The sequence below is a fragment of the Chamaea fasciata genome, unplaced genomic scaffold (genome assembly GCF_029207755.1).
Source record: "Chamaea fasciata isolate MVZ Bird 193981 ecotype frontalis unplaced genomic scaffold, bChaFas1.0.hap1 SCAF_18, whole genome shotgun sequence".
Taxonomy (NCBI): domain Eukaryota; kingdom Metazoa; phylum Chordata; class Aves; order Passeriformes; family Sylviidae; genus Chamaea; species Chamaea fasciata.
In genome coordinates this window covers 2,304,581-2,316,084 of record NW_027094103.1, presented here as the reverse complement: position 1 = coordinate 2,316,084, position 11,504 = coordinate 2,304,581, and the positions used below count along the sequence as shown (strand labels likewise).

The following is an 11,504-nucleotide window of genomic DNA, read 5'->3' as shown; positions in this document are numbered from 1 at the left end:
TCCTTCAGTCCATTTTGTCTCCTATCAGCTTCAGCTGCTGCTGTGCCTTCCTCATCTTTTCCTGGTCCCTTTCTCCCTGACCATATGGTGTTCATTTTGGCTGCAAAAGACATTAATTTCATTATTCATGAGAAATCTCACTCCAATTAAGATTAAAAAAAAAAAAAAAACCAACCAAGAGACAACAACTGACAAACCCTAGCACATAATAAAATTAAGGAGGTACTTGGTATCTTCCTTGATCTGCTATTTTGGTTGTGGAAGGAAACATTATTAGCTTTTGAAAAAAATGCTACAGCATTTGTCAGACAGTGGGCAGAAGCCACTAATGACAGCTGTGCTCGACAAAATTAATTCTTAGTAAAACACTAGTCCTTGCCTGAGAGATAAATTCTCAATGGTCTTAACTACACATGGATTATATAATCCCTGTGCCAGGAAATGACACTGCAAACAGCCAAACCCCAGTACTATATATCTGAAGAATACTTTCACCTTAACAGTGGAAGACATCTGTGTGCACAGACAGTGCCCAGTAACAGCACAGAAAGGATATCAACTCTCCACAAATTACTCTCCAGAGCCAATTCAAAATCATTCCTTTTTCCATCTCCCATGGAACAAAAACGGTTTTGCTATTTGTCTGGAAGTCTGAACAGTCTGGCTTTTCAGTAGCCGAAAGGGATTTGGGGTTTAATCAATTATTGTCAGGGAAAAAAAAAAAAAAAAGAGAGAGAAAGCTTCACCCCACTTGGTCACAGACCTCACCTTGAAGTTTGCTTTAGGCACCAGACATTCCTGTCCCTATGGCATCACAGGGAAAACCCAAACTAAGACCATTCCAGAGCAACATACTTCAGCAGCTGCCATTTATTTGTCTGGCACAGAAAGCCTGGGAACACAGACCTCAGCAGCAATGGTCACCCAGTAAATCCTGAAGGCAGATGGAGCATTTACATTTGATCTGCAACTTGGTAAGTTGGATCTTGCCCAGGCTTGAATTTCAAGCTCTTACCACCAGGATTAGACCAAAATAAAAAAATCTACTTCAAGCCATCGCTAACTGCAGTTTCACAATACCTGTTCTTGATAATTGCACAAGATGACACGGCCAAGCTTCAGGAGAGGCATTACTGACTGAATACCTCTGTTTGTAAGGGTTTGAAGTTCTTGCTCTGAGTACCTTTAGGGATGGTTCTTCAGCCAAACATCGTTAGCTCAGTGCTCCCAGGGACCGTGGCTCCCTGAACTGAAGAACCACAGCAGCTGTACTTACAGAGAGGAGATTTCACACATGGAGAAGAAGAAAGGCTCCCTCAGTGCAGCAGGAACACCCTTGTGGAAGAAACATGCTGAGAAACATGATATTTAGTCAACAGCAGAAGGGCAGGATTGGAGGGAGGTGGCCTGTATAGTTCAGTCTCAGTAATTTCTTGAGCTTGAGAAAAAGTCCTTGAGCTACTCAAAAGCGTAATGGGAATAATAAAATCATAGATTAAAAGAAAAAACAAAAAAAAACCAACAAAGGAAAACCAGGCAAGAGAATTCACTACAGCATCAAACAAGTTGCACATTTGAGTAGTTTGAAGGTTAAAATGAGTTTAGAGCAGATCAGCAATTGCAGCTCTTGTTGCTGGCAGGAACAGTTACATTTACTGTTCTAGTTTTCCTAAACCAGCAAAATTTTAAATCCGTCTCAAAAAGGACTAGAATTCAAAAGAAAGCTCAAGACCAGCGTTTTAGGAAGTCTGGAGGAAAAAAAAAAAAAAACACCAAAAACCAGAAAGCCTAATGCCAAGGAATCCTTAAGAATAATAAAGGAAAGCCAACAATTTTCAGTGGTCACATTCAATTAGAAAATCAAATGCTTTATACACCAAACCCAAGCTAAAGTGTGGTCTTAAAAATTTAAACACGATCTTTAAGTTAGCAGTACATTTAAGAACATAGATTAGCCAAACAGTCTGTGCAGTCTATTCCATTTGGGTAAAAAAAACCCTTTTCAGAAATACACCCTCCTCTTTCAATTTCTCCTAAGCAGCTGATTTATTTCATTCTGTGCTTACTTCTTAAAAAACCTAAACATCATGATTATCTGAAACTTCCTCGGCCTTTTTACCTGTCCAGACTACACGGTATGCTATACACTGCATTTAGAATAACCCACAGCAAATCAGAGTAAACACTGAAAACGCTTTACTACCGAAAACACTTGTTGGCTTTTACCATCAGCTGCCTCATCTTTTCTGGGTCAGTTGCACTCACCTCACCTATCACTTGTAGTAAGTGAACAAGTTACCCACACAGTTGCTGACACATCCAAAATGGATGTGCTCACTTCCTTGTAAACCACATTTTCCGCAAAACAAACCCCCTAGAATTTGAGAACAACTTTGGAATACATTTGCTGCAGCTTCTTTTTACCCACAGTCCATTTATCATTCTTATCAATGACATCAATCACGGTAATAACGGATCAAGTGCAAATCTGTATAACCAAATATTCTGTGTGATCCTGTCCCCCATGCGGTGTCTTCCCCCTTACGTTGCTCATCAGCTTTCAAAGACACCAAGATGGGTGAAAAAGAATTCACGTCTCCGTGGGGAGCTGAACCCGCTGCAGGCAAATTTGGCAACACCGGGTTCTGGGTCACACACACCAAACCCTCCCCAAGAGCTCTGGCAGTCCTCAGAAAATAAAGGGCTTCCCATCAAGTCCCCCCAACCCCTTTTTCGTTACCCAAAAAAAAAAAAAAGGGAAGAGAAGCAGTTCTTTTTCCAGAACCACAGCGCCTTGTGCCCTTCTCAAACAAACAGAGACAACAGTGCATTTCAACTTTATTAGAAAAGAAACCCAAAAATTTATACAAAGCTCTGCATTTTACAGAAAACCAACCCCCCAAACACAAAGAAATCCGACATTGCAAGCTGTATGCATTTTCTGTTTTCATATACAGACATATATATATGTACATACACATATATATATGTGTGTGGGCGCACGCGGGTGTATATATAGTGTGTGACGTATTTTTTTTTTTGCATGGTTTGCATTCATTATTTTACAAAGTTAACATTCAGTAGAAAAAAAAAAAAAAGGATTTTTGTTACCATTATTTTCTCATATAAATTACTGTGAGCAGTCCCTCTGCAGATAGATAAAAAACACCTTTTCGTGTCATTCTGTAAAAAACAGACATTACTGAAATGGTACTGAAATCTTTCAAGTTTGTTTTTTTTTTTTTTTTTTTTCAATACCACCATAAAAATATCATCTAGCCCCCAATTCAAAATGCTTGTCCAAGGCATTAGAAGAGAAAGGACTGTAAGACAATTCCGGAAAGATCAGTTCTTTAAGCCAACATTCAGGTAGATAAATTTTGCTGGACCTCATACATTGGTGTGAAATGAGCACAAACAGGAGACCACCCTCTCTGTCTGCCTGGAAAAGCTGCTTCTTTTGTCTATTTGAAAGAGTCAAATTCCAACAAAGCACCCAGCAGTGTGCAGGAGCTGACAGACTCTCAGCTCACCCTCCTTGCCCTATGACAAAACCACAGATTTTCTCGATGCAATTAAAATCTCTACCAGCTCAGCAATTTTTTCCTACTTCATTCACCTTAAAAAGAGCTGTTGGATTAATCATGGCATGGTTAGACAGACATCAGGTTGCTGAATTACTGGGACAAAAACTTAGCTAGAGGGGGAAAATACAAGACAACTAAAAGGAAGAAAACACTATAGAAAAGAGCTACCGGAGCAACTCCCAAGGCTCTGGTTTGGAGAAGCAGGAACAGTAGAGAGATATAAATTGCAGCTCAAAACATCCTTGTGTTTACTGAAGTTCCTGGTGACAGCATGATCCAGAGTAACCAACTGCCTGGTGAACAATCATTCATTCTTTCCTTCAAGCACCATGATGGGGAGAATGGCCAAGAGTCTGAAGGCAATACAAGTGGTTGTGGTGATAACAAAGGAAATGAAAGTGAAGAACACAATGATGCCAATTAGATGGAGAGTAATGCCAATGAAGATGTTTCAACTTCCAGAGATGCTGGCAACAAGAAGAATGTGGTGATGTGGTTGGTGTTGATGATGGCCAGAATTCATTCATATGTCCATGTAGTCATCATCTTCATCAGTATCACTTTCCAGTGAGGACTCCTGGCTTGAGGTCTCTAAGATTTCCAAAGCTGGCTGACAAAGGCTCTCCTTCTTTACATTCGCTGCAGACTGAGCAGACAAAATAGCAGACTGATCCCAAAAAGAGAGAGAGAGAATATATTGCTAAATAGTCAGGATAAACCCATGATCACAGGGACAAAAGCCCACTGGTTGCTATTCCTTCACATTCAATAATTGTGTGGATAAAAGATGTCATCCTAACGTAAAACAACATAACATTTACCAGTAGGCTTCCCAACAGTTAATGTTCTGGTAGCTTCCACTAATCTAAGAACTGCAATGGCTGCACTAGGTCACTCAGCCGTTTTTGTCATTTTTTCCAAATCCCTCAGGAAAGGGATAGGGACTAGAAGAGCTCTCATTTCACCCATAGCCAGTATTTCACCTTTAAGAACTGGCTCCTGCAGGTAACAGCTAGCACCTCCTTCCACTACTTATCTACCTCTGGTTATGAACTGGGGACATGAACTTTCGCTTCTTTCACACGAGTATTTTATTGAGGGGAGAATTAAGATATAAAAACAATAATCTAAAAAATTACTGGTTCCCTTTTATTACCTTTAATTTTTGCTTGGTCTCTTCTGAAATGCTGCCCTTTGGAGAAAGGAGGGTGGGAGTGGGTGGAGTGACAGTGATCTCAGGTGGAAATTTGGTGACAGATGAAGGTATGAAAAGCTTTGGCATGTTGGGCAGAATGCGAGTTTTTACTCGGGTGCCATCTGTCTTGTTCTGCTGACTTCCCAAAGTCTGTGAACTGGAGCTGAGTTCAGGCTTGGAACTGGAGGCTAAACAGAAAACAGCAAGGAAAAAATATGTTAGGAAGTTATCTAGGATTTCAGATGTCAAAGAAGAGGGAAGAGTTCGTTGTTAGATGTAAGGCTGGCTCAAAAGGCCTTTCTTCAAGCCTTGCAATAACCAAAGCTTAGAACCAGAAAAAAAGATTGTAAAATGACAACTGGAAACCAGCAGCAATTAAAAAATATCTTACTGGATGGCAGAAACCAGCAGTAATTAAAAAATATCTTACTGGATGGCAGAAACTCAACCTGACCAAGCACAACAACTACCAAGCACAGGGTAGTGTAGCACTGGCCAACTCCATCTACTACAAACACCATCTTCCACTTGTGTCAGATGCAATCATCTTTGCACCCTCTGTCTCTCCATCCTGCAATGCAACAAACAAAGCTCTTTAGCTTGACTTCTGAGTCTTCATTTCCTCCACCACAGTGTTGTCTCTTTAATTACTGAGAGAGCAACCCCTCAACAATTAGAGAAAATATATGGTAACACTTGTCAAAACTTCTCCATTACTCCGTTCAAACCCTGCCATAAACCCCTCCTTGGTGTGCTCATGCCGCTGGCTCCACACTAGTTAGCATCACTTCCACATCCTTCCCGAGGGTCTCAGCTTGGGGCCTCTACAATGCAAACTTTCTCAGAGTGTTTATTGAGAACATCTCACAAGGAGGATCCAGCCCTTCCCTAGGCACTATCACATTACAAAATTATGTATACACCACAATAAACAGTAGATGACAATGCTCTGATGTTAAAAGCTGAATATTTGTTAAAAGAGACTTCTTACTAATAATGCTGTTTCACAGAGTCAAAATTATTTTTAAGAAACTGCGTAAATGGAAACACCAGAGCCTTTCTCAGTCTGGTAATAATGACAGGTGTTCATATACATCTTTTCAGATTCAGTATTGTCAAATCCATCTCTGGCAGATATTGGGAGCCAACATGGCCACTTACACACAGCAAAATCAAGGCCAGTTTCCTAATGCTACCCTGAGAAACAGGCAGCAGCAGAACAAACTACGAAGGGATGTAAAACTGAATTGCAGTTCTCAACGGCACACAGGAATGTAAGAGCTGCCACAACAGATGAGGCATGGCTTTCCATCAAGGTCAGTGACCCATCTCCATGGGCAGCCAATCCTTCCAGACAGTGATCAGACACAGGATAATCTGCCTCACAAATAAGGAAAAACAAGATACCCCAAACACGAATATCTAGATTATGCCTGCCTGAAATACCAGGTTTTACATTTCTTCAATTAAAACACCAACTTCTTCTCTTGGGAAGAGGGCAGAGGAGGGATAGAACACATTAGCTGCTGTAATGCTGGGTTTTATGTTTACTCAGACTGAGTCAGTTTTGTGAAAAACCATTTCCTTCTGCTAAATATCCCAACAGTGTAATCCAAAGTGTTCTCATACTGCCCCATATAAGACTTCAATTAAAAGAAAAATTCTGCTTTAAAGGATGCACAAACTATACTGCACGAAAACTGGTACTGGAGGTTTTTTATTTGGCTTTGCTGCCATGGGTATTTAGCATGCCAGACATGCACCAAACAGAATCACCACCAAGGGATGGCAGGGCTCCTGCCCAGGAAATTCAGGCATTGCCAGGAATGCATCTAAACTCCGCAATACTTGACTGGAAGGCAGGCAGAGAACCTGAGGAACGTCAATCCCACCTGCCCAACCAGTGAGTGCCTACAGCCTGCTGCACAGCTCACCACCCCATCGCAGAATCCTCTGAAGCACAGGAAGCTCCTACCTGGGGTACAAACATGTCCCGAATTTGTGCTGGGCACGGGCTCCACTTGCCAGCAAACAGGCTCTGGCGATGGTGCGACAGTAGCCATTTTCATCTGCTGACAAAGCCGTGACTCCTGCTGCTGAAATCCAAGCCCCTCCAAAGGCACTTCAAGCTCTTCTTCCTCTTTAGTAATGAAATATAATTCACAGATTAAGAGACATCCTGATCTCTCTGCTGAGCCTCAATCCTTTTGCTGTCTAAGCAACAGGTAGAAAAATCCTTTTAACCCTTGCTCTACTTCTAAACCGTAACATGACTGAGTGAAATTAAATATTGGCCAAAGATGGCCAAAGCAACTTTTTCATACTTAATGCCATCAATTCCAACTCTTAAAAAAAAGCTAAATGTCATTTAAAAAGTGAAGGAAAAAAAATTTGAGTCTGACATTTTGTCATCTCTGCAAAAAACAGAGCTGAGCACTTCCTTTGGAGCTGTGAGGGCTGGAAGGAAGAGCTGCCACGTGCAGAGCAAAATCCATCACCCTCACTGAAGGGCCAGCTGTGATGGATGGGTCCCTCTCTGATCTCCAGCCACAGGTACCTGCTACACTGAGCACAGCTCGCTGCCAAGGAACACCCATTACTGTCAACATGGAATAACAGGGCCGAATCCATTTCTCCCGAAACCCACATCAAGGGATACTCAATGCCCACTCTTCACTGATATGTCCACTGTACCTCTCGAAATATATTAACCTCAAATTCCCACCTTCTGCTATTCTAGAACCTGGGATGTTTATAACTCAGAATCCATGTGGGTGTACACATGGATTATCATTATTATCATTATTATTGTATGTAATATTGTATAAGACTATTGTATTGTCTTGTTATTATGTCCCAGCTGCACCTGCTTTTCAATTAATGCAGAGTTAAAGGAGCTTTCTTACACACGGAGGTGCATGTTGGACATACCAGGAGTCATTTCCACTGAACTGCCAAGAGCTGTCAGGGCCCTTCTGAGGCAGGGCAGCAACCCTTTCAAGGCTATGGACACACAAACAAGCTCTTATTCTCTCTTAAAAATGAAGACATTCTTCAAAAGCAACGGGCTGCCTAGTCTAATTTGAATCACCTCATATTTCCACAGGCTAAGGAGTGCACAAGCAGCTATCATGGACCAGCACATGCAGTGGATATTCACAGCCTCACTTGCTCTAAAATTCTTTGTATGTCAATGCTCCAAATTAATTTGGGATTTTGACCATGCAACGTCTTAAAAAGGAATACATATTTTAACTTTTCCTCATTGGAAAACTGCTCCCACCCCCTCAAGTGTTGAAAACACTTCTCCATCTCCACCAATATAGAGAAGATCTCGGAATTTACCATGGTAATATTCTCCTGTACAAGAGTTCCCCTTGCAGAAACTGCTTCAGAAAACATCACAGCTTAACAGTCTGATCTACACAGTCAGAAAGATGCAACTTTTTAACAGAGTTATCTTTTCTATGGTTCTTGAATAACTTGTAGGAAAAAAGGCTCAGGAAAGCAGGCTGTTCTTTCATCCACTAATTTTCATAGGTAAAGAAAAAACCCCATCATCTAGACTTGTAGCTGAAAGCTCATATAAGCCTTAGGAAAAATGAGATTGCTTGTAGAAAAGTGTCCAATAGCTCCCAAAAAGGAAAGGTCACCCACTAGGCAGCTCCTGTTCTGAGATGTTCCACTCACTATCAAGCACAAAATGGAACAGTCTAATGCAGATGAATGCTGTTCTCATTCTCAGCACTCTCTTGCACATTTCTGGATACTTCAAAATACAGCACTGGAAATAGGAAAATAATTCTTGCATCTGTACATGTATTAATAGACCAAATCAGCTGAGAAACAACGCAGAAGGAAGCGCTTAACTGTAGGAATCTTGAGTAGGAAAATCCCAAAGCATTGTTCCCCTTCTGAGGAAGCAGAGGAGAGCTGAAGGATCCCTGGGTCTTGCCTGCCCTTTGCAGAGGGGATTTAACCCCCAAGGAGCAGAGCCTGCAGGAGCAGCCCCAGGGCAGCACACACACTTCCCATCACACTGCTGCAGCCCAAGCCCAGAGCACTCCCACACTGACATGGCTACAAGGCACTGGATCCAAGACAGGAGCACGCATCACAACAACATCTGAAGAAAAGCGAGGTGAAAATGATGATGGCTTCAGATTACTCCACAAGACAGAGGAGAAGTCAACTCATTCTTAACTTACTCCAGCACTCCAGAATCACTGCCTTAAGCACCCAGGGTAAGTACTAACAGAACCTTTCTTATCCAGTTATTAACCCAGAATACAAACCAGTAATTAACTTAGCAGCTGCAAAACTATATACAAATAAACTGCAAATCCTACAGCCTCAACTATAGTGCTAACTGAGAGTTTTGTACCTACTCTACTACTTAACTACATTAGGGACTTATTAGCTCACAATACAGAGTAAGAGCTCTGATTTGCATTATTATTTAATGACAAAACTCTACTTCTTATGCTGATTACAATATTTGTTTAATTATAAGATATATCATTGCTTAAACTGATTTGCTGTACTTTATTTTAACTAAATTATGGCCCACTGACAAAAGCTCTTTTGAGCAGCCTAATTCTAGGAAGATGCTACAAGACTGGTATCAGTCTGTGTTCCCTCAAGAGCAATCAGCATCCTCAGACACATCTCCATCTTCCAGAATATATTTTTTCAAGTTTTGAAGATGCAGTTTTACAGTACAGTAAAATTAGATTTAAATTTGAATAAAATAACTGACAGCAATTTTTAACGTAGAAGTGAATGGAAATGAAAGGGCAGGAGTCTGGCACACTGTGTATTTCTATCACTGCACTTCTGGAAATAATATTTGTTAATATTCTATTAGAATGTGCCTTTGAGTACAATAGAAATCAAGAACCACTGTCTGTTAATCAATCCCTTGCTGTCAGAGATGTTCAATACAGTCACAGAATTCTATTCCCTGACTGGGTCATACACTTTATTCTTTCAGGACTCTGCAATTATAATTTTAATTTAAATAGAAACAGTGCCACTCAAGTGACCAAGTTAAAAATAAAGTAAATAAACAAAATATTTTTTAGACTTCTTGAAAATAACAAGAATTGGTTGTTTCAGTGTACATATCATAATTTATACTTTAATACATTGCAGAGATATTTGTTCTTTTTTCATTACAGACAAAAAGGTCAAAACAAGGAAGGACAATCAAAGAGAAATATACAGTTGGATCTCCTCATTATTTATCTAAAACGGATTTCTGAAGAGAATATTTTAATATTTGTTTTGAGGAAGATGCTGTTAAAGCCCTGAACATAATGTCCTAGTTCTTCTAATAAAAACTTTCCCCAGGGAGGTAAAGACTCCACTAACTCCTGAGCCACAATATTCTGCACGAGTGCAAGAACACCAGAATGTAAGTGCAGCACATTCTGAAGGTGCTCAGAAGCTCAGATTTAATATCAGTTAATAAATCTTTTGGTACTACCCAGCACTTGTACTGTCTTGGCAGGTTTTCAAACATTAGCTCTACAACAAACCCAGTTTAAAATAAACCCAGTTTCTGAAGACATAATATGCAAGAGACACTTGTCCCCAGGCTGAGGATGGGGCAGGCACTGTACTCTGGAGACCCATTTAGCACTCTCACAACACAACACACAAATTAAGCACACAGAGAAAAGCACAGATTTGCAATGCACGTCACTATTGATACAGAAAAGTTCCTCTCCAATCGAGCTGAATTACAAGGATTTTTTTTTTTTAGCCTTCCCTTTCCCAACAACTGCCTAAATACATATAAAATAGTACACGACATAGAAAGAGGGACATCATACCTTTCAACATCTCCCTGCTTTAGTGAGGAAGAAACAAGCTGACAACAATTCAATGCAACAACCTACTCCAGCTTTCCTCTCCAACCTCTTCCCACTTGTTGCCAGGGTAACCAGTGTTTGCAGATGCCTATAGCGGGCGCCTGGGTTCATGACTTCATCACAGTTAATATCCTCTCCCCAGCTCTTCATACACAGAATGCACTACATGCATTTATCCACACACCATAAACACAAAGATTATACAACCCTGCGAGCGTTTTTATACCGAGACCGCTCACTTTGCTATTCTGATGTACATTAAAAAAAAAAAAAAAAAAAAAATCAAAAATAACACGGGCAAAAATAATCACTCGGCAATTTGGAGATGTGGAGAAAGTTTAAAAGCAGTACTACTGTAACCAGTGAGCAGCTGCTCTGGTCCCTCTGCACTGAACACTTCAGAATTTGATTTCATCATGCTGTCAGGTATGAGGCATTAACATTAGTGTTATAAAACATTTTGCATGGAGTTTCGAAAAATTCTTTAGTCATGCACTAAACCTCTTGCATTACGACAGAAAGACAAGCCCAGAAAATGTGACTAGCACCTGGATAAAACCATTTTCCAGTTTCTAACAGAAGCAGTTTGAAGTATTACAGCACAGATAAGTTAAAGAATCTAGGCAACACAGAGTGCATGCACAAAGCACCATTTCATTGTCGGAAAGAAGAAGGAGCTGAGCTTTGAACTCCAGGACAAAATATTAACACCATTTCAAAAGAAAATGCAAGAAGTGAACGGACAACAACCTCAAGTGCTTAAATAAAGCACTTGCACCACTTGCCTTCATGCCTCTGCAAAATACCTTCCCCCCAGCAGTTCTGTGTGTCAAGACAAAAAAACCT

At 40.6% G+C, this 11,504-nt stretch overlaps 1 protein-coding gene across 3 annotated transcripts in view; it reads right to left on the bottom strand.

The window, feature by feature from the left end:
- Positions 1–2,826: 2,826 nt before the first annotated feature.
- Positions 2,827–11,504, bottom strand: part of CABIN1 (calcineurin binding protein 1) — a 106,768-nt gene continuing 98,090 nt past the window's right edge. For 2 of the 3 annotated variants that reach the window (XM_066200163.1, XM_066200164.1), the window contains exons 36-38: positions 6,758–6,922; positions 4,744–4,970; positions 2,827–4,254 (exon numbers count right to left, since the gene is read on the bottom strand). In XM_066200163.1, coding sequence (XP_066056260.1) covers positions 4,111–4,254; positions 4,744–4,970; positions 6,758–6,922 — 536 coding nt within the window. In that variant the 3' untranslated portion in view covers positions 2,827–4,110. The remainder of the gene's footprint in view (positions 4,255–4,743; positions 4,971–6,757; positions 6,923–11,504) is intronic. The other variant, XM_066200165.1, reaches the window with a different exon arrangement.